Source organism: Eurytemora carolleeae, unplaced genomic scaffold (assembly GCF_000591075.1).
Source record: "Eurytemora carolleeae unplaced genomic scaffold, Eaff_2.0 scaffold1207, whole genome shotgun sequence".
Taxonomy (NCBI): domain Eukaryota; kingdom Metazoa; phylum Arthropoda; class Copepoda; order Calanoida; family Temoridae; genus Eurytemora; species Eurytemora carolleeae.
The window spans coordinates 12,787-31,777 of NW_019397105.1; the positions used below are offsets into that span (position 1 = coordinate 12,787).

The 18,991-nt window shown below is 32.2% G+C and overlaps 1 protein-coding gene across 1 annotated transcript in view; it reads left to right on the forward strand.

The window, feature by feature from the left end:
* Positions 1–412: 412 nt before the first annotated feature.
* Positions 413–18,991, forward strand: part of LOC111711889 (uncharacterized) — a 38,345-nt gene continuing 19,766 nt past the window's right edge. The window contains exons 1-12 of the mRNA XM_023486346.1: positions 413–493; positions 2,326–2,411; positions 3,520–3,573; positions 3,914–3,983; positions 4,146–4,219; positions 4,531–4,599; positions 4,807–4,857; positions 5,398–5,510; positions 13,459–13,568; positions 15,221–15,285; positions 15,827–15,910; positions 15,993–16,031. Coding sequence (XP_023342114.1) covers positions 447–493; positions 2,326–2,411; positions 3,520–3,573; positions 3,914–3,983; positions 4,146–4,219; positions 4,531–4,599; positions 4,807–4,857; positions 5,398–5,510; positions 13,459–13,568; positions 15,221–15,285; positions 15,827–15,910; positions 15,993–16,031 — 862 coding nt within the window. The 5' untranslated portion in view covers positions 413–446. The remainder of the gene's footprint in view (positions 494–2,325; positions 2,412–3,519; positions 3,574–3,913; positions 3,984–4,145; positions 4,220–4,530; positions 4,600–4,806; positions 4,858–5,397; positions 5,511–13,458; positions 13,569–15,220; positions 15,286–15,826; positions 15,911–15,992; positions 16,032–18,991) is intronic.

Below are 18,991 nucleotides of genomic sequence, written 5' to 3' on the forward strand. Positions count from 1 at the left end.
TGTCATAATCAAAAGCAAATTTTTCCAATTTTTGTTAAACTTTCCTTTAATTGAATAAGAATTTTTTTTTCTCATTGTAAATGCAATTAAGTCTAAATTTAATTTTCTGTTAATTTTAGTTGTTAACTGCCCGCTTTACTTCAAACTATTTTTTCATACTAACTTATAGTACTGTTAGTTGTAAATTTACTGTTTATTTGTTAAACATTTCATTTTTAAATTAAGTTTGATAATGAAGAGTAAAGTTCAAAAACAAATTTTTTCTCTTTTATGATTTAATTTACTGAATAATTAATTATCTTTTCACACAATGTGCCCAGCTATAAATATTGATTCTAAAATAACTTTCTATCTATGCAAACCTTTAATATACAAATACTATTTGCCAATTAATTTAAGGTCAGTTTTCAACCATACACCAAGCCTGATACATTGGTGTATTAATCATGTTTAATAAACATCTTTTCATATTTTCAATTTTACTCTGTTTAAGGTAAGCGTATAGTGCGTCTCTATTAAACACTCTTTAGGGCACTGGAGCTTTCACCATGATTCACTTAATAAAACCCTTTACAGGCTGGGGGGTCTGAATCTATTTTAAGCTTGGGGGGGGGGGAGCCTAGAAAAAGGCCTTAGAGAATAGGTACAGGGTTGAAATGCATGTTCCTAACTTTAACAGTTTGGGTGCTGGGGAGAGTGAAAAAGGCCAAAATAAAAAAAAATGAAAAAAAATGTTGTTTATTTTGTTTAAAACAAATATCAAAGTGTGATACATGTTTCTACATGCATTTTTCAAGGACTTTTCAAAAAAATAGTTTTTTCAGCCCTGTACCCTACAGGACCTATAAATATAAAAAATATTTTTTAACAAAAAATCCCTTAATTTACTATTAAATTAAAAGTCACAAAATTTCATGGTGATAGTGTCAAAAATGAGAGTGCTAGGACAAAAAAATACAGGGTGGCCAGCCTGTTTAGGGTTAAAAACATAGTTAATAATACATATTTAATGGTTAAAAGTTAAAATATAACTAACAACATAAATGAGAGCGCTAGGACAAAAAAATACAGGGTGGCCAAACGCCCCCCCCCCTGTTTAGGGTTAAAATTATGGGCATTATCCATGGAATATTTCTGATCGATTGATATCAATTGATGTACATTACTTTGCACAAAATTTAAATTAGAAGGAACAGTTTAAAATCAGACATTTTGGCCTTGTTAAACATTGCAATTGGACTAGTTTGATATAAATAAAGAAAAAAATTAAAAGAAAACATTTTCATTGATTTAAAGAAGGGGTCCAAAGTTAGATTAGCTCTTAATTAGATAAGGAAGTAAGACGACAATTGCATACAGACTTGAAATATAATTCAGGGTTTACTAAATTATAAAATTATATTCATCCTGGATTCCATTCACACAATTGATGCGCAAAAGCTATTTCGAACCAATTCTGAAGAAAATCTTGGTATTTGCGGATTTTGTTATTCCGAGCTATTTTATTATTTTGAGCTATTTAATTTTTTTGTTAAATTACGAGAAACAATTCCAGGAAATGATGAATAAATTTAAAATTAAACCAATCAGAGTTTGAGGTCAGGCCCGTCAATTGGGGCTCATTCCACCAGCCTATGCGGTGCTTACACATGCTGGCCAATTGAGCCCCAATTCTCAGGTTTTAGGTCACCGGACCGTATTGACTATTACACCGTTTACTGGCAATCAATCTTAAGCAGTAACTGAGTTACTAACGAATAATTTATCATTATCACATTCACTAACTAACTAACTGGTCTGAACTCAGAGGCGAGCAGAGTTGGATCGGATTTGTTTTTTAACTGAAACTAATTCACACCATACTGTCCAAATATTGAAACCTTTCATATTTTGCACTATATGGCATGCAACAAATATATTACTTAAATTAGTTTTCATGCACAATACTGCTGTACAAAAATTTTATCTTTTCGAATTCATGGGCATTGTAAATTTAAATGCAACAATGACCTGTATTCATATGCAATATCATGAATACAAAATGTTGTGCATAAAAAAAAGTTTATTTATTTCGAATGAATGCGCAAGTTTGTGCAAAAATGGTTTTGTATTGATACAAAAATTATCCTGAATTTCGTGCAAAAAATGTCATTTCGTGCAAAACCATGCAACTGTTGTGCATGTATTGACTAATTCATGGAAAACCTATTCGGGATAGGGTAAAAATAAAACAAATTTAAAAAAACATGATCAAATATTGTCTTCTCTTCCTATTCCACCATAGAATGGGTTTATTTCTGATTTGATAAAATAAATGATTTATAGTGTAAGTGTTGTGAGTGGAGTTATTTCAAGAGGATTTAAGAAAACTGTTTTGCCTGTTAGCTCAGTAGAACTACAGAAAGTGGCAGGTAATCACAATATAAATAAAATTTGAATCCATAAAGATCAGAAATAAAAGCATTTTTATAAAGAAAGGAAAAAGGGACAAAAAATGGAAGGAAACTTGATTTTAGTCAGGAAAACATTTATCAATAAAAGGTTATTGTTGAACTGTTGGTATGTTGAACTGTTGATATTGTTAAATATACCAAAAAGCAGTATTTACTCAAAATGCATCATGCATAACTAGTTCACAGACTCAATAAATGTTACACGAAAACACAAGACAAAGTACTTATTAAATAGTAAAAATGGTATTATTGGTTGATTGATGAATTCTATACACAATTACACATTGTGGTCACATCAATCAGCTCCACCTCCTCTCCAGCCAGTTCGCACACGACCAATTATTCCCTCTCCTCCTGTTGACCAGAGCTGGGAACTTAAGAATGGATAAACTTTAATCCTGACTTATTGATCCGAATATCCACTGTGGAAACTTTTCATTTTTGTCCTAATCCACTCTTTTTCTCTCTCCTTGGATATCCATTAATTGTTTTCTCCAATGAGAATATTTCTGTTCTCTCATTGGTTGCCCACTTTTCTCTGATTGGCTGCTACAGTTTCTCAGATGATTAAATATTAATTTGAATTTTATCCTTTTTCATACACTTTTAAGATAATCTTGCAAGATTATGTTAATCTTGAGATTATCAAAAAGAGAGGATCAAGCATTAATCCCGATATCCACCATTCTAAAGTTTTCAGCTCTGCTTGTATAGTTCCTTGAACCCTAGTCCCTGGGATTTCCAGGTGAATTCCCAATCGGAAATTCCAACTATGATCAGGCCCCATAGGGCGGGCTTCTCAAAATAACTTAAATGCTAAACATTAGGAGAACGGGTTATATATTTCTCCCACGAACTATTTACAACACCGAAAAATCACTTTTTTGTCTCCTACAATATGTTGAACTCTTGATATGTGGAACTGTTGATATGTTGAACTGTTGATATGTTGAAATTTAATGTGAAAATAATTACAACAAAACCAGAATGGAAAGAAAAAGAGAATAAAGAAATTAATCCAAAAATTAAACATAAAAAGATTTACATTTTCTGAATTTTATTTCAGACTTGACTCCGAAATCTAAAACTGATTGCCTGTTTGCATGCATGTCTGCAATGGGTAAAACAAAAGCTGAACAAAATTCTAAAACCAATTATATTTTACTCTTTCCAATCCCACTCCACTCTTTATATTTATAATTTGTTTATCTTTGTTTGTTTGCTTCCTAAAAACGTCAATTTTTTTTTCTTGGACCTCACATGACCCCAGGAGGGTTTATGGAAGGTCAGAATTTTAAAAAAGTTATCGTTTGATAATTCAAGAAAAGACAATATCGAAGATAGATCAACAATTAAAATTTAAAATAGAAGATGATTGAAGTAAATATATATTTAGATATATTATACCATGTTTTAATATTGGGGATTTAATTTTAACAGATGATCAATACGCCNTTTAGTCAGAGGTGTTGACTGTGATGTTTTTACTTTTGAAAATACAACATCAACATGCTATACAGGAGTACAAAAGTATGTATTTTTATATATCTAACAATTAAACTAAAATCCCAATGTTTCTGAAAACAAATGTATGTAGTGTAGTGTAGTGAGAAAGATTTGTATTAGATTTGCTCTTACAACAAAAGGGTGATTGGGTAATTTAAAATCAAAATTATCTTATTAATTTTCTAGGCAAATAGAGATAAGGGAATTGAAAAAGGCTTTGCAGACAGAAAAATCTATGGAACTATTTGTTGCACATTTTGGTATAAAGTTAAAAATAAGGGAAAAGAATTAAATAATACCTAATATGAAAAAGTAACATTTGTAAATTTGAGAAGCACTTGAAAACTTAGTTTATCAAATATGGCAATATCTTATTTTTGATAAAGAAAGAAGTAATTTTTCAAAGGTTTAGTACTTTTAAATATTTTTTTAATCTGACCTAAATAATGAATGGCTAACTCCTATTTTTAATGGTTTTAACTAACTGTTAACAAACCTTTTGCCTAATGATTATATCATATTGCAAAAAAGAATTTATTTAACTTGAACAATATATGTTATTTTGAACCAGAAAATGATTGTAAAGTACTTGATGATCCAGCTAATGGCAGATTTAATTGCTATATGGGGAGAAACCCAGGTATTACATTAAACATGTAAAATAAACAATAACTCAGAAAGATTATGTTTATTGAAAAGAATAGATTTAAATATAATATTCTTTTCCATCTAAGATTTATGTCTAGTGCAGAGGCTGAGTTTAATGAATTTGAGCTGCATCACAAATTTGAGACGACGCTCAAACATATCTCTATATTTAAAGATAATAATGATAGAATGATTTTAGAAAGATGTTTTCTTGTCTGCAATCCAGGATTTGTGCCTAAAAAGTACAGAGGCAAGTTCTTTTTTACTTCACAAATTGTTACCACATAGTTATACATTTATTCAGAAACTATTAATATATATCAATACAATGCAGACAACTTTCTATTTCAATTTTTATTTTAATTCAGCTTTCAGACAGCAAAGACACTTACACAAATAAACAAAGAGAAGTTGTCAATTTACACTTTCTATTTGTTTTCTTCTGGACTTGTAATTTGAAAAAGGCTTGTTAGGGATTAAAACATCACTAATAAGAAGTTGTCTTAATTGTATTGGTATAATTGCTGAACACTGTATCTAAAATCCTTGTCCTAACATTCCCAATTTTTCCTTAAAATTCTTAACTTTTTGATTTTAGTCTAAAAAATTAATATTTTGCTACTTGAGCTATGTAACTCAGTTTTTTTGGAACTATAAATTTTAGACCTGAGATAATGCTGTTTATTAAATAAAATGCAATGTACAAATCCTGAATCTTGTAAAAATAAAAAAACCTGCAATCTGTTTGGAAACAAATTGTTGAGTTGGCTATACAGTTTAATTATTGAAGGAGTTTACTGCCAAGTGTTTGGAAACTCTGCTAGGTGGAATGTAACCTCTGAGGAGTTAATTTGTCTGCCTACAACAAAAATTGCAATACTTGGAGGCTGGTTTGATAATCTGGTTAGTAATAATGTTTAATAATTATAAAAATCTAAAGTTAAAAATAACCAAGGAATTATTTTAGTGCATTTAAGTAAAGTTCCTGAACTAGCAACTGCCAAATTTTTTAAAACAATTTATTATATTTAAATTTTAATTTAATAGTGAAAAATTTTAATTTTATTATTCTTATTGTCATTGTTTCTCTCCTTCTTTCTTTATTCTTTTTTTTCTGTTTACTGTCACCGATTCTGATAATTTTGGAAGAACAAATTTTGTTAAAACTAGTATTTTTTGGACACTCACTATGCTCAATTGAAAATAACTTATTTTCTGCTTAAGATATCAAATTTATTGCCATGTTTCGCTACCAAATCTGGCAGCTTTAAATATCATGAAGTATTAAACTAGAAATAATCTGCTATGGGGTCTGATTGGAACCAGCACTAAGTCTCAGATCTCTTGGAAAAAACTTTACTTGTTTTAGGCTCTCTTCCTCAAAATAACTGTGCTCTAATTAGTGCCAGACGGGTTCAATCTGTGAAAGATTGCCCGACTACTTTTACTTGAAAAGGAAATACATACAAAATCAGTTAGTGGGAAAAAATCTGTACTAGCTCAAAAACTTTAGCATGTATAGATTTAGTTTTTATTCAAACAATACAAGGATAAAATCTCATTTCTCATATGAAATAATGTAGTAATGCCTAATTAATACCTTAATGTGCCACAAGCAGATCACAACAATAATACTTTTTGTACCAAAATATCAAGTGTAACTGACAAAAAATGGCTGACTCAGTAGAGATTTAAGGTAGAGTTTACAATACAAAACTGGTTTTGATTCATTACTACAAACACAGTCTCTCCTTCAACTTCAGGGGTTTCACATCTTCTAAGAGGAGAGCTCAGGGGCAGGGAGTTTATTTTGTTGCATAACATGCCGTAACCAGGAATGTCAGACCTAACAAGTTGATCATACATGAAAGTGTAGGCAGGGGGTGAGTGCAGAGGGTTTTTGGCAGTTGTTCCAAATTTATTTTGTACTTTGAGTTTTGAGTGCCAACTGACCATTTAAATTTGATCCATCATACCAATTCTAAGTTAAAGAATCAAGAAGGATTCCAATCAGTGATTCAAATTTGAACCAGTGGCAGCTTAACAACCCCTTCAAATTTATAAAATTTGGTTAAAAGGCTATTTTGCAATAACATCCTGTTTTATATTGACAACATGTAAACTTTACCAACCTCAAAGATAGGTTGGGTGGGGTTGAGGAATTTTATGTTGCCATTTGTAATATCTTTATCAGTGCATAGTGCAAACCAAGATGTGCAAGCTATCACACAAAAATTTAGCAGTCTTTTGCCAGTTACTCCTTTTTAGCACAAGCTAGACACAAATCCATTATAATTTTAGAATGTTTATACTTAGGGTTAACAAAAAGGCTAAGGGGTTGCAACACTTTAAAATTGAGAATGTTAAAAATTTTTAAAAATTTCATAATTCTTTATAAATTCCAGTAATGTATATTGTTCATCTTGATCCAGCCTCCAGCTGCTTTAAAAGTCTGCAAAACACAAGAGTTCACTTTTAACAGTTTAAAGACTTCAATTCAAAGTCCTTCTGAATATTAACTAAAGTTAAAGGGAGTGACCGGCAAAGTATGGTAGTGGAGCTGAGAATATAATATTGTGGAGAAATATTTTGGAATCATTTTAGACCTATGAGACGTTTTTACAGTAAATATTTGTTTAGAAAGAGCGCAAATAAAATCTTTAAAATGTTCATAATTTGTTCATTTTTGGGGGATAAATTTGAGAATCGGTTTTAAAAAAAATATGCAATAACAACAAAAAATGTAGTAGAAATTCTACAGCAAACTAATTAGAGTTAATTAGGAACAGGTTGAGAAAATAAAAAAAAATTTTAAGATCTAGATATTTATTATCTCCGTATCGAGCTTATATTAATTTTACAAAATTGTTTACATGGATTTAATTAAAAATATTTTACGACAGTATCGTGTACATTTTTAAATTAATTAAGAAGGAATCTATTAGTTTACGGATACATTTTTTTTTCGTTTTTTTCTCTCTAAAGTTGATGCTACATTTAAAATCAAGTATTCATGAGGCAGCAGTTCAAGAGAAAAAACTACATTATTTATAATAAGATAGCATTACTTGTATTCAATATGACTGAGAGATACTAAAAACACAGTCTGTGTTATCGCATATTAGAAAATGCTACACATAACTTAGTGTATGTTTTCAATAAACAAGCACGGGAGCTATTTTTCTTTTTTAAGTTAAAGAGAAATTATGTTACAGGGTGTCCCAAAAAACATGGGAATTCAGTGACGAATTGGATATCGTCTTTGTTATGAATTAGCATTGTAGTACCTAATTTCAAAAGCCATAATATTATTATGTCTGCTAGAGTTTATTTTATGAAAGGGTAAAAGACTGTAAAGGTGTGTCTATAATGTCTCTGCAAGATGAACAGTGAAGACAGACAAGTAAATACTCTGTTTGAAACAGAGTATTTACTTGTCTGTAGACTGTTTGTATACTGTAATTTTCTTGTTTTACTAAGTACGACTGTATGCAGTCAAAACATAAACAAACAAAATGTGAACTTAGCAGACAAAACTCTTACAAATTACAGCTTTCTCAGTAGGTATCACTTTACTAAATCAAAGAATTATCTAAAAAGACGATATCGAATTTGTCACTGAATTCCCATGTTTTTTGGGACACCCTGTAGCTACATAATGAGAAACATTGACCATTGATCGTTAATATTGAGGCTACATAATTTGGGATAAACTAAAGAACGTTATAATTAAGGAATATAGTAACGAGGAACATTGTCCGTTCCTTGTTAGTCTTGAGGCTACATAATTTATGTAAAAGAAGGAACATTATAATTCAGAGATATACTGACAAGGAACATTGATGGTTCCATGTTAATATCTAGGCTACATAGACTAGGATAGTGGAAAGAAATTTCAGTCACTTCGACTTCGTCATATCTTGTGAAATCATGGATCCTCGGCGGTGAAGTTAGCCTCAGTTATCCGCCGGTTCAGGAGGCGTTTCAGTTCTGTTCATACTGAATTAGTAAAAAGAACCATTAGTTTATTTAAAACATTTGGTAATTCTTACCTTAAACTCAAAGAATATCAGATTTAAAATCATAGAATCTCTATTAATTGAAGTATGATAGAAAATTAATTATAAAAAATTAGTTATTAAAAAGTTCTGGTTGGGTAAATAAGAAATTTTCAAGACCTATAGAGGACTAATTAATTTTGCTGAAATTCTTTTAATTTTTCAGAAGCAAAGAAACCCGAATATTGAATTAGTGAATTAAGCTTATACTTAAGATTAAGTTAATGATTCAAGTTTTGATAGCCGAAGAAATTTGATTTTTATATATTTTATATTGAAAATAGTTCTCATAAATTGGTTTCGAGGATCGAAAAGGACGAGCAAACTTGGTATGATTCGATTATCAATGTATTTATAAAGGAAAAGAACTTCACATTGGATAAATAGGAGTTTTTGTGAAAAATAGTAAAATCATTTTTGCGGAAATCTTTTCATTTTTGTTCCCACATTTTGGATTCAAAAAAGAAAAGCACAATTCCTGAATTAGAGAACCAAACTTAAGAGTTTTGTTAGTGGAATCAGTACAAACTTTTATAGTTGGAAGTATTTTGACACAAAATCGCCAGTGGGGTTTGAAAATCTTTATTTGGTTATAATTTAGACAGAATGTATAGTTTTGTATATACTGTACAGTCTTTAATTTTTATTTAGGTTAAACCTTTGCAGTCTCATGCGATCCGTGTTCACAACATTCGCCCTCTATATAAAATAAAAATAATATTCGTCAAATTAGAATAAGTTCCGCCAAGCTCAAAGGGATCCCATGAAAATCTATTTTTACCGTTATAATTCTGCAGTAGAGTGGGTTCCTCTCCCAGAACATTCAGTCTTGCTGCCCGTGTTCCAGGATCGGTTTATACGTTATATTTGCGCAGGAATAATTCCACTCTGAGATCAAGCAGCAGAGTGGGTTTTTCTCCGTTATCATTCCGTCATTCTGCCAGTGTTCCGGGATCAGTTTATACTGAATAAAATAAAAAATATCGATTAAAACCATGTTTTTTTCCTTTTTTCATTTTTAGGATACGAAAGAAGCCATTATTTTTTAGTACAGACATTAACAGTCCCATCTGATAAAAGATTATAAGATTAAAATTTATTTTTTGTTTCTGCAAATTGCTTCAGGGGTTTTCAATCATTCATTCAGTTAAATATTAGAAAATGAAATCGAGATTTTAATCCGAAATTGAAAACAGATCCATATTGAAATTAAGTCATAATTGGTAAAACAAATCAGAATTTTTACATTTTAGTAGATTCAATTGTGGGGGCGTTTTAATTATAAAGGACGTAATCAGTTATGAAGTAATAAACCTCCGTAAACTTACAAGTTCATGGTGACAGTGTCCATCTCTATATATAAAAAACAGGTCAATTAATTTAAGAATTTGCGAATTTTATTTTGATCCCGCATTGAAGTTCTATTTTTACTGTTGTGCTTGCGCTGGAAGAGTTCCTCTCCGTGATCGAGTATCCGGAAAAAAGTTCGCTCCTGTCTCGAGTTCAGCGTTAAAGTGATCCCCGATCAGCATATTTTGTGCTCAGACAGCTCCAGTAGTCAGGATCTGTGGGTTTCTCGTCCAACTATTTTTAACAAAGAAAGAGAATATAAAACTGTCATGAAATGAAATTCAATTCATAGGATTATCTATGAAACTTTTAGATTTCCTCAAGCTATTTAGCAACAATTCACTCCTCAGGTTTGAGATAAATGAAGTGGTTAGGCAATAGGAATAATGTATTATTTTAAAATACAAATATATATATTCCACTCTTGAGGTAGATAAAGAGTTTTAGGGAAGGTTTTAGATAGGATAAAATTGATAAAGGATTGGAAAAATTAAATTGGAAAAAATTAAATTGGAAAAAAATTACAGGAAGAAGTAATAAAGCATTATTTTAAAATACAAATATATATTCCACTCTTGAGGTAAATAAGGAGTTTTAGGGAAAGTTTTAGAATGGATAAAATTAATAAAGGATTGGAAAAATTAAATTGGAAAAAAATTACAGGAAAAAGTAGGATAAAGGAGGGGTAGAAGGATAAAGGACGGGGAGGTGAAGAAGATGAGGACGAGTAACTACAGGAAGACCAAGAGAGGCTTGCCTTCCGGGGGGGTTACCCATGAGAGGAGGGGAGGGAGGGGGGGAACCCTGTGCAGAGTGTTTAAGTCGAGCACATTCAGATGATTTAGTGCTTGGCTTGTTTCTGATACGACACGGGCAGCTGTGTACGTCTTGAGGACCCTGAAGGCTTCAGATCCTCAAACGCACAGGACTCTCGATGAGCCTCAACCTATTGTGAGAATTTAACGCCGCAAGGAATAGAGGGACCCAGGGTTGGTTTGGGCATGTCCCATACCAGCCTGAAGAAGTGAACGCACTTCTGGACCATTGACCGGCCCACTTGAATCCCCTTATCAGTCAGGTTTAAACAGCCTTCCTTTAACATCTTCCCTCTCGAGACCCAGTTGTCCTGGTTACAAAAGTCTTCGGGGGTTAGCACGAAAGCATCCTTCAGGGCGTGCAGACGTGAGATGTATGTCCCCAGTCTTACAAACTCTGAGTTAAAGAGGTTTCCATCGAACCCAGCGCAAAAATGGCCTGACTGTGTACAGCATGCTGTAGGGTACCTTGGAAAGGGTGCTATTTAAACTGTCCTGGCCCGGGTCTGGTTAATACATCCCATGATTCTTTCAACAAAAACCCCAAAGTTGTCAAGATACTTGGGGTCGTATGAGGCAATGTTCAGAGCGTGATAAACTTTTGTTTTTCCTGCTCCAAAGGTTGAGAAACCTGCTGGTAACCCAGATGGAACGTGCTTTTTGAACTTAGGAGTAGACATCCCTTGCAAGAGGGAGTTTCCTTGACCTCCAAGTACTATGACGTCGGCTTTCGTCAATTCGAGGCTGTCAACAAACTCGGAAATTTCAGTTGAATCTGCAAAAATATCGAAGGGGTACTGGACGTAGATATATATATATATGATTTTTCCAGTTCTTAAATTGCTGCTTCTTAAAATGCTGCTATTTTGGCACCGGTATTTTATTTCATTAATCTTTGCACATATAGTTTTTTGTTGTTTTCGTCTACACATTTATTAAAATCAAAAAAATCAAAATGTACATATCGTTGATATATATATAAAGTTTATTTTTATTTGTTCCTGTACTTTTTAATCAATAAATAGATTTGAATAATATTACTAGACTGAAGAAACCAGGAATCTGGCTTCCTTATATCTCGCCACGTTACGATAATACAAAAGAATATCACGTGACAAAATTCAATGATAATTTCCCACGGTGTCCCCAGGCTAATTAGTTCCATTAATCATATGATAACCAATAGGACCACTAATTGTTTTTCTCTCAAGGAGGGGGAATAAGTAATTACCCTGCTTCGTTCCCTTGAGAGCAGAATCATTTAAAGAAACATAAAAATTCATCTCCTTTACAAGAGTTAGTTTCAATTAAATATTGAAGTACTAACTTTCCAGTCAACCTAATTTACAAAAATATTCTTTCTTCCTCTTGTCTTGGTCATAAGTAAGGAGTTAAAAGAAAAGAGAGGGGAGGGGAAAGATGTATTGATATCTTCATGGTTATTATGGGGGGGGGGGGGAAGGGGAGAGAAGAAGACCCACTTACAAGAGGGTAACAAGGTTAAATATACAAACTGGGATTCAAATACATGTAATTTAATTCAGAAATCAAATATCCCTGTACTTAATGAGAGTTTTACAAAATAATCTTTTCTGTTGAATTGAGACTCCCCAAGATCGTCCAGAAACTAATTTATGTTAGAACCTATTGAATGGGGTTCAATATACCTTCCTGATTTCCTTGATGTGAGAGTACAAGTAAGAAGGCCACTCCACAACTACTTTTTTAGAGGCAGCTCTAAGGGTTTTTTCGATCGAGATTTTTATCCTTAACCGCAGCGATAATACCGACAGGCGTATTGCCGTGGCGTATCGATTTTGAGTTAATCATAATTGAGCTCCCAATGAGGAGGTCCGGAGAGACGTTCAACTTGGTTTTTAAGGTTTTTTTAACATTTTCCCTGGCCGTGTTCGTATGTTCAATTTTACCATCAATTAGAGAATCTTCATTTGGCATATCAAGGGTTTTAACAGTGCGCTGAGATTTTTCCATTTCCTTTTTAAATTTTTCGCAGTGTTGGGCATATTTCATTGTTTGATTTGATTCTCTAATTACGCGGTTTTCGTTCACAACACGGTCAACGGTGCCGTAATTCTCAAAAACTACGTGGCTCAAAAAGATAACAATTTGATACAATGCATTAAAAGCTTCACGCTTCGGAGTTGGTGCGTTTTTGTCAGCAATAATAAACTATAAATTTAACTATACTTCATCAAAAATAAGGAATTTTATTCATCTATTGGTTTCTGTAATGTTTAATGGATCACAAAAATTTTCTGTAGATTTCCTAGAATTTTGTTAAAAAACAACATTTGAAGAGTTTTAACAAATCTGCAAACACTATTGTAAAGAATAAGAAATTCAATTTAATGATGTAAAAGAAATAATTAATTCTTACATTGATTTATTGAGAAAATTTCAATTGAGAAATTAGTTCACTGTCGATTTTTTTAAATATTTTGAGTCGTTATTTGCAATTAAGCTCAGTAATCATACATCACTAAAACGGTTTCTATGTCTCAAATGATTCACAATAATTTCTCCACAATACTATACATTCTCAGTTCAACTACCATACATTGCCGGTCACTCACTTTAATGCTAAATGTATCAATGAATTGTTTTTAGGGCAGTGTGAAAACCTTAAAAGTACTTGATGTGGCTGATACCAAAAATCTTGTGATGACAGTATCTTCTACCACTAAAACCTTTACTGAAACTAAATTGGAATATGTAATGTAAGTATACATTGAAATTCACTTGTCTAACTAAAGGAAGTCTTTGCAACAAACTGAAATTTTCAAATCCCCATATCTTCGCAACCTGAAAGTGTAAACCTTTAATATTTCAAACTTGCTTGATCCAATATAATTCATATTTTTAAATATCTAAGGTCTACGACATTAGATTGAAAAGATATAGAGATTGTAAATTGAAAGTGTGTGGTAGGACTCTATTCCTTTATTTACATATCTAACAATATTCTGAATTGGATTCTTTCATGAAGGGATTAATTCTAACAGAACTTTAGTATCCCTCACCTTCCTATATTGGAGTGATTTACAAACCTCTAAATATGATTTTTCTTTGTTATTATTTCCAATCAAACTTGACTCACACCTTTTTATTCAGTGAACTCAATTGAACTTTTGGAATGCGATTAGCTTAGTTTAAGATTCTAAGTTGAGTAGTTTGACTCTTAAAGGAAAACCTTTTCAGGCATAGGATGGTTATTTTAGCTGGTCTATAAATTGCATACTTACTAATTCCCCAGGAATTTAGATATTGACATGCACCAATACCCCTTAAGAAATTGAGAACAATTTTTTGTTCCTAGATGTAAAAATTTATTTGTTAACAGATTTCCTTTGTATTATTTCACTTCCTGTTTGAATGAACTTGACCCAGCTTTGTCTTGTATTGCAAGTAAAAATAAATTTAAATATAAACTTGAGCAACATTTTCTGGATAGATTATCGAACTTTAAATGCAATCAGCTATTTTGCTATACTTGTTCAACTCTAGTTTCTTAGATTAGATTGGGGTTTCCAAGGTCTTAAATATGATCTGTTCATATTTTTTTAATACTTGATACATATAATGAACATCATATATATGTATCCTTGTCTGAAGAAATATATAGCTTATTCTTGATTTTGTATCTGGATCAGAATAACATGTAGTAATTAATATTTCTTGATCAAGAACTAACTTTTACATTATTGAGCCTAAAACTTTTTGTATTTCTGACTGAAAAGAATGACGCTATGTCTCCGCCTCCTGTTCTTCAACCGCCACTGCCGCCACTTTCCGCCATTTATGTGCTCCATTAATGCACATTGCACAACGTTTAAATCTAATCATTAGTATGCTGAACCAGGGGAGCTCGTGTGAAAACAGCCTGAGCTATCCTTGTAGCTCCCCGGCCACAAAATATATACATAATTGTTTAGTTATTATTATTAATATGAATGTTGTAAACTTGTGGCCTAATAAATGATTTGATTTGATTTGAAGTTTGCACAAGGGAGAGGGAGAGGTAGAACTATTGTTAGGCCTATGTAAGAACCCCATCAATTGTATGAGTCAACAATGTTTTCTCAACAGAGGTTTCAATGCAGTTACAATTTATTAACTCACAAATAATTGTAACTTGTCTAAAAATTTTTTAATAGCTTTTTGACCTTATTATTTAAAGCAATCTAAGGTTAATGGATTCAAGTTCATTCTTGCAAGAATTGTTCAAATCTTTAGAATACAAAAGTTATATTCTAACCTGCCTAAAATGCTGATAATGCACAATGCACTGATTTTGGACCAAATGCAAGAAAAACAGGATCAAATCTATATTTCTATTTATTTATTTTTATTTTACTTTTTTTGCTTTTAGGGGATCAATTGTGACCATTTGTGGACTAAATATGGAAATGGAAATGTATACTTATGTTAACCCAGGAAACAATTTTAGAAATATAAATAATTCAAAAAAGTTTTTGCAGTGTTATTTGTTTATATTTGTTTCTTGTAGTTTAAAAATTGCCATTGTTTTTTCAAAATAATCTGTTCATCTTAAAAAATTGAATTAAAAGTACTTTTCTTCTTCACTGATTTTGGAAATTTACAAGTTGCTTCAGTTTTTATAACAACACTTTTCTGTTCATTTTCAATAACTACTATCAATTTACAAGTTGCTTCTGTTTTTATAACAACACTTTTCTGTTCATTTTCAATAACTACTATCAATTTACAAGTTGCTTCTGTTTTTATAACAACACTTTTATGTTCATTTTCAATAACTACTATCAATTTACAAGTTGCTTCAGTTTTTATAACAACACTTTTATGTTCATTTTCAATAACTACTATCAATTTACAAGTTGGGGTAATGAAGGAAAGTAAAACAATCTTTTTGGGTTTAATTGTGGCATTTCTTGTCTTGTGCATTTAATTGTACTTTTAGTTCAGATTAAAGTAAAACTATTTGTATTGCTTCCAGATTTTATACTGTCTGAAACATTGGAGAAGAGCTGGAGTAACTTAACGTCATCTGTAATAGTACATGATAGGCTTTACTTGACAGGTGTGTTATTAACTTATTTTAACAATTTTATTTTAAACTTTTTGCAAAATGTAAAACTAATTCTGAATATTTTATTATATAGATCATAGAGATGGATCATCTATATACTTTAAAGAAAACCGTAAGTTTAATTATAAATTCTCTAATTCATGGTTCAGTGCTGTTATGGACCTGATAGTTGCTTGACCTTTTAGTGAGGAAGGGCAACATTTATTTTTAAAAGCTACATATAAGTATATTTATCTATCAGCAACACTGATAATAATGAAGAAAAGAAAGATGGAGGTTTTAAACCAAATACATCTTCTTTAAATCAAATAAGGCTCGGCTGCTTAAGAATCTTTTTTTGATTGAAGGTTATAAGAAATTATAATGTTGCGTTGAAGTTTGAAACTCCGACGGAAAACTTTTGAAATATGTATTTCATTTAACTAGAGAGACATAACAGGCACTCTGGCGTGCTTGCTGAGGGAGGGGGTCCAGAGGCGTCATGATCCCCGCAACAATGACCTCCGAGCCTCAAGCTTTGCAAAATGCCCTCCAGGCTCCGTGAAACTGTCTCATGGCCACTGTGACGTCACCAAGCCTCCTGCCATTCTGTCTCCATTCTGTCTCCATTCTGTCTAGGACAAAAAAACTACAGGGGGGGGCGTTTGCGCCCCCCCCCGCCTGTTTAGGGTTAACTAGGGTTCATAGGTCTTAATACAGCCACTACTTTTGTAACAAATGCCTTACTCCAATATTACTTTAAGTCTGTATCCATTCAGATACAACTCTCTCTCTCTCTGTATTCTTTAGTATGTATCAATCCAGATATAACACTCTCACAGGTATTCTTAAGTAAGTATCAATCCAGATACAACTCTCTCAAACTCTATCATCTCTACCGAACAATGGTAGGTCTAAGTATGTATTTATGGACACATAAAGCTATAGCACTCTATACTCTCTGAGGAGCAATGGTAGATTTCTGACTGTAATTCAACAGTGGTTCATATTCAACAAAACTTTATTTTGGGCTTAATAGTACAGGTGAAATGTATTGAAATGTATGAATAGGTCTGTTCAGAATTAACAAACATACCCTTGAAAACCCAGGAATACAGTAGCCTCAAGGAATCCAGTGTTTGACCTTCTAATGACCTCTAATGACCTCTAATTACCTCTAATGACCTCCACAAATAGTTTCTACTATGGCAGTATGCATATCAAACAAAAGCTAGGAACCCAGGGAATACAGTAGCAGCAACAAATCCAGTGTTTGACCTGCTAATTACCTCTTAAGACCTCTAATGACCTAAATGACCTCCCAAAATGAAAATATTTTAACTATGGGTTCATGCCTATCAATTAAAAGCTAGGAACCCCAGGAAAACAGTAGCAGCAACTAATTCAGTGTTTGACCTTCTAAGAACCTCTAACGACATCTAATGACCTAAATGATCTCCTAAAATGAAAATGTTTCAACCATGACTTAATGCATATCAAACGAAAACTAGGACTCCACGGAATACAGTAGCAGCAGTGAATCCAGTGTTTGACAATCTTATGACCACTAATTTACTAAAATGACCTCCATAGTCCAAATCCAAATAGATTAATAATTACACCACTACTGTATTGTCTAGGTTCCTAGCAGTGGCGGATATAAGGGGGGTTAAAAAGTTTAGTTAAAATAAAATAAATTCAGTTTTTTTACAGATCTTTGTAGTTAATGTAAAATGAATGACTATAATGAAGGGTATAAAACAAGTTGAAAGCTGAAAGGTATGTAATGAAGCCTTTATTAGATTGAGTTTGTAAATCCCAGAAATGAGTGGAAAATGCAAATCAAACCCAATTAAAACCAATAATTTGATATACATCATGATATTTTTCTAGGGGGGGGTAAAATCCTTATATCCGCCCCTGGTTCCTAGCTTTTGATTGAAATACGTAAATCCATATTTAAAACATTTTCAATTTGGAGGTTATTAATGGTTGTAAGAGGTCAATAGAAAGTCAAAAACATGATTCATTGCTGCCACTCGATTCTTTGTGGGTTTGTTTGACATGCCTAAAGTCATATTTAAATATTTTCATTGAGGTTATTATAGGTCGTTTTAGGTCATTAGAAGGTCAAACCCTGGATTTGTTGCTGCCACTGTATTCTCTAGTTCCTAGCTTTTGTTAGAAATATATTCATACACTAAAAATTCAAGGCGCTCTTTCTAGGCTTTTAGGGCGCTTCGCGCCCATCTTCTATTTAAATTGTGAACATGTTCTTTTTGTTTTACATTTCAAAACAAAGATGAAAAATTTTTTGCAGATTTTTAAAAAAAATTCGCGGATTTTCAAAAATTTAAAGTTTTTTATAAAATTAAAAACCTTTAAAACACAAATTTTTAAAATTTCAATCATTCATAAACCTTCCCTGGGGTCCCTAGATGTCCCACAAAAAATTTGGGCCCGATCGGTTCAGCCGTTTTGACGTTTATTGGATACAAACAGACAGACAGACAGAAAAACAGACAGACAAGCCAAATTTATATACAGATTTTCAATTTGGTCATTAAAGGTTGTTAGAAAGTCAAACACTGGCTGCGTTGCTGCTACTGTTTTCCCTGGGTCCTAGCTTTCATTTGATATGCTTAAAACCATAGTAAAAACAATTTTATTTTGGGAGGTCATTAGAGTTCGTTAGAGGTCATTAGAATGTCAAACACTGGATTGGTTGCTGCTACTGTATTTCCTCCTTTCCAAGCTTTTGTTTGATATGCATAAACCCATAGTTAAAACATTTTCATTTTAGGAGGTCTTTTAGGTCATTAAAAGTCGTTATAGGTCATTAGAAGGTTAAACACTGGATTCGTTACTGCTACTGTATTCCTGGGGTTCCTAGCTTTTAATTGATATGCATAAAGCCATAGTTAAAACATTTTCATTTTTAGATGTCATTTAGGTCATTTGAGGTCGTAAGAGGTCATTAGAAGGTCAAACATTGGATTTGTTTCTGCTACTATATTCCCTGGGTTCCTAGCTTTTGTTTAATATGCATAAAGCCATAATTGAAATATTTTCTATTTGTGGAGGCCATTAGAG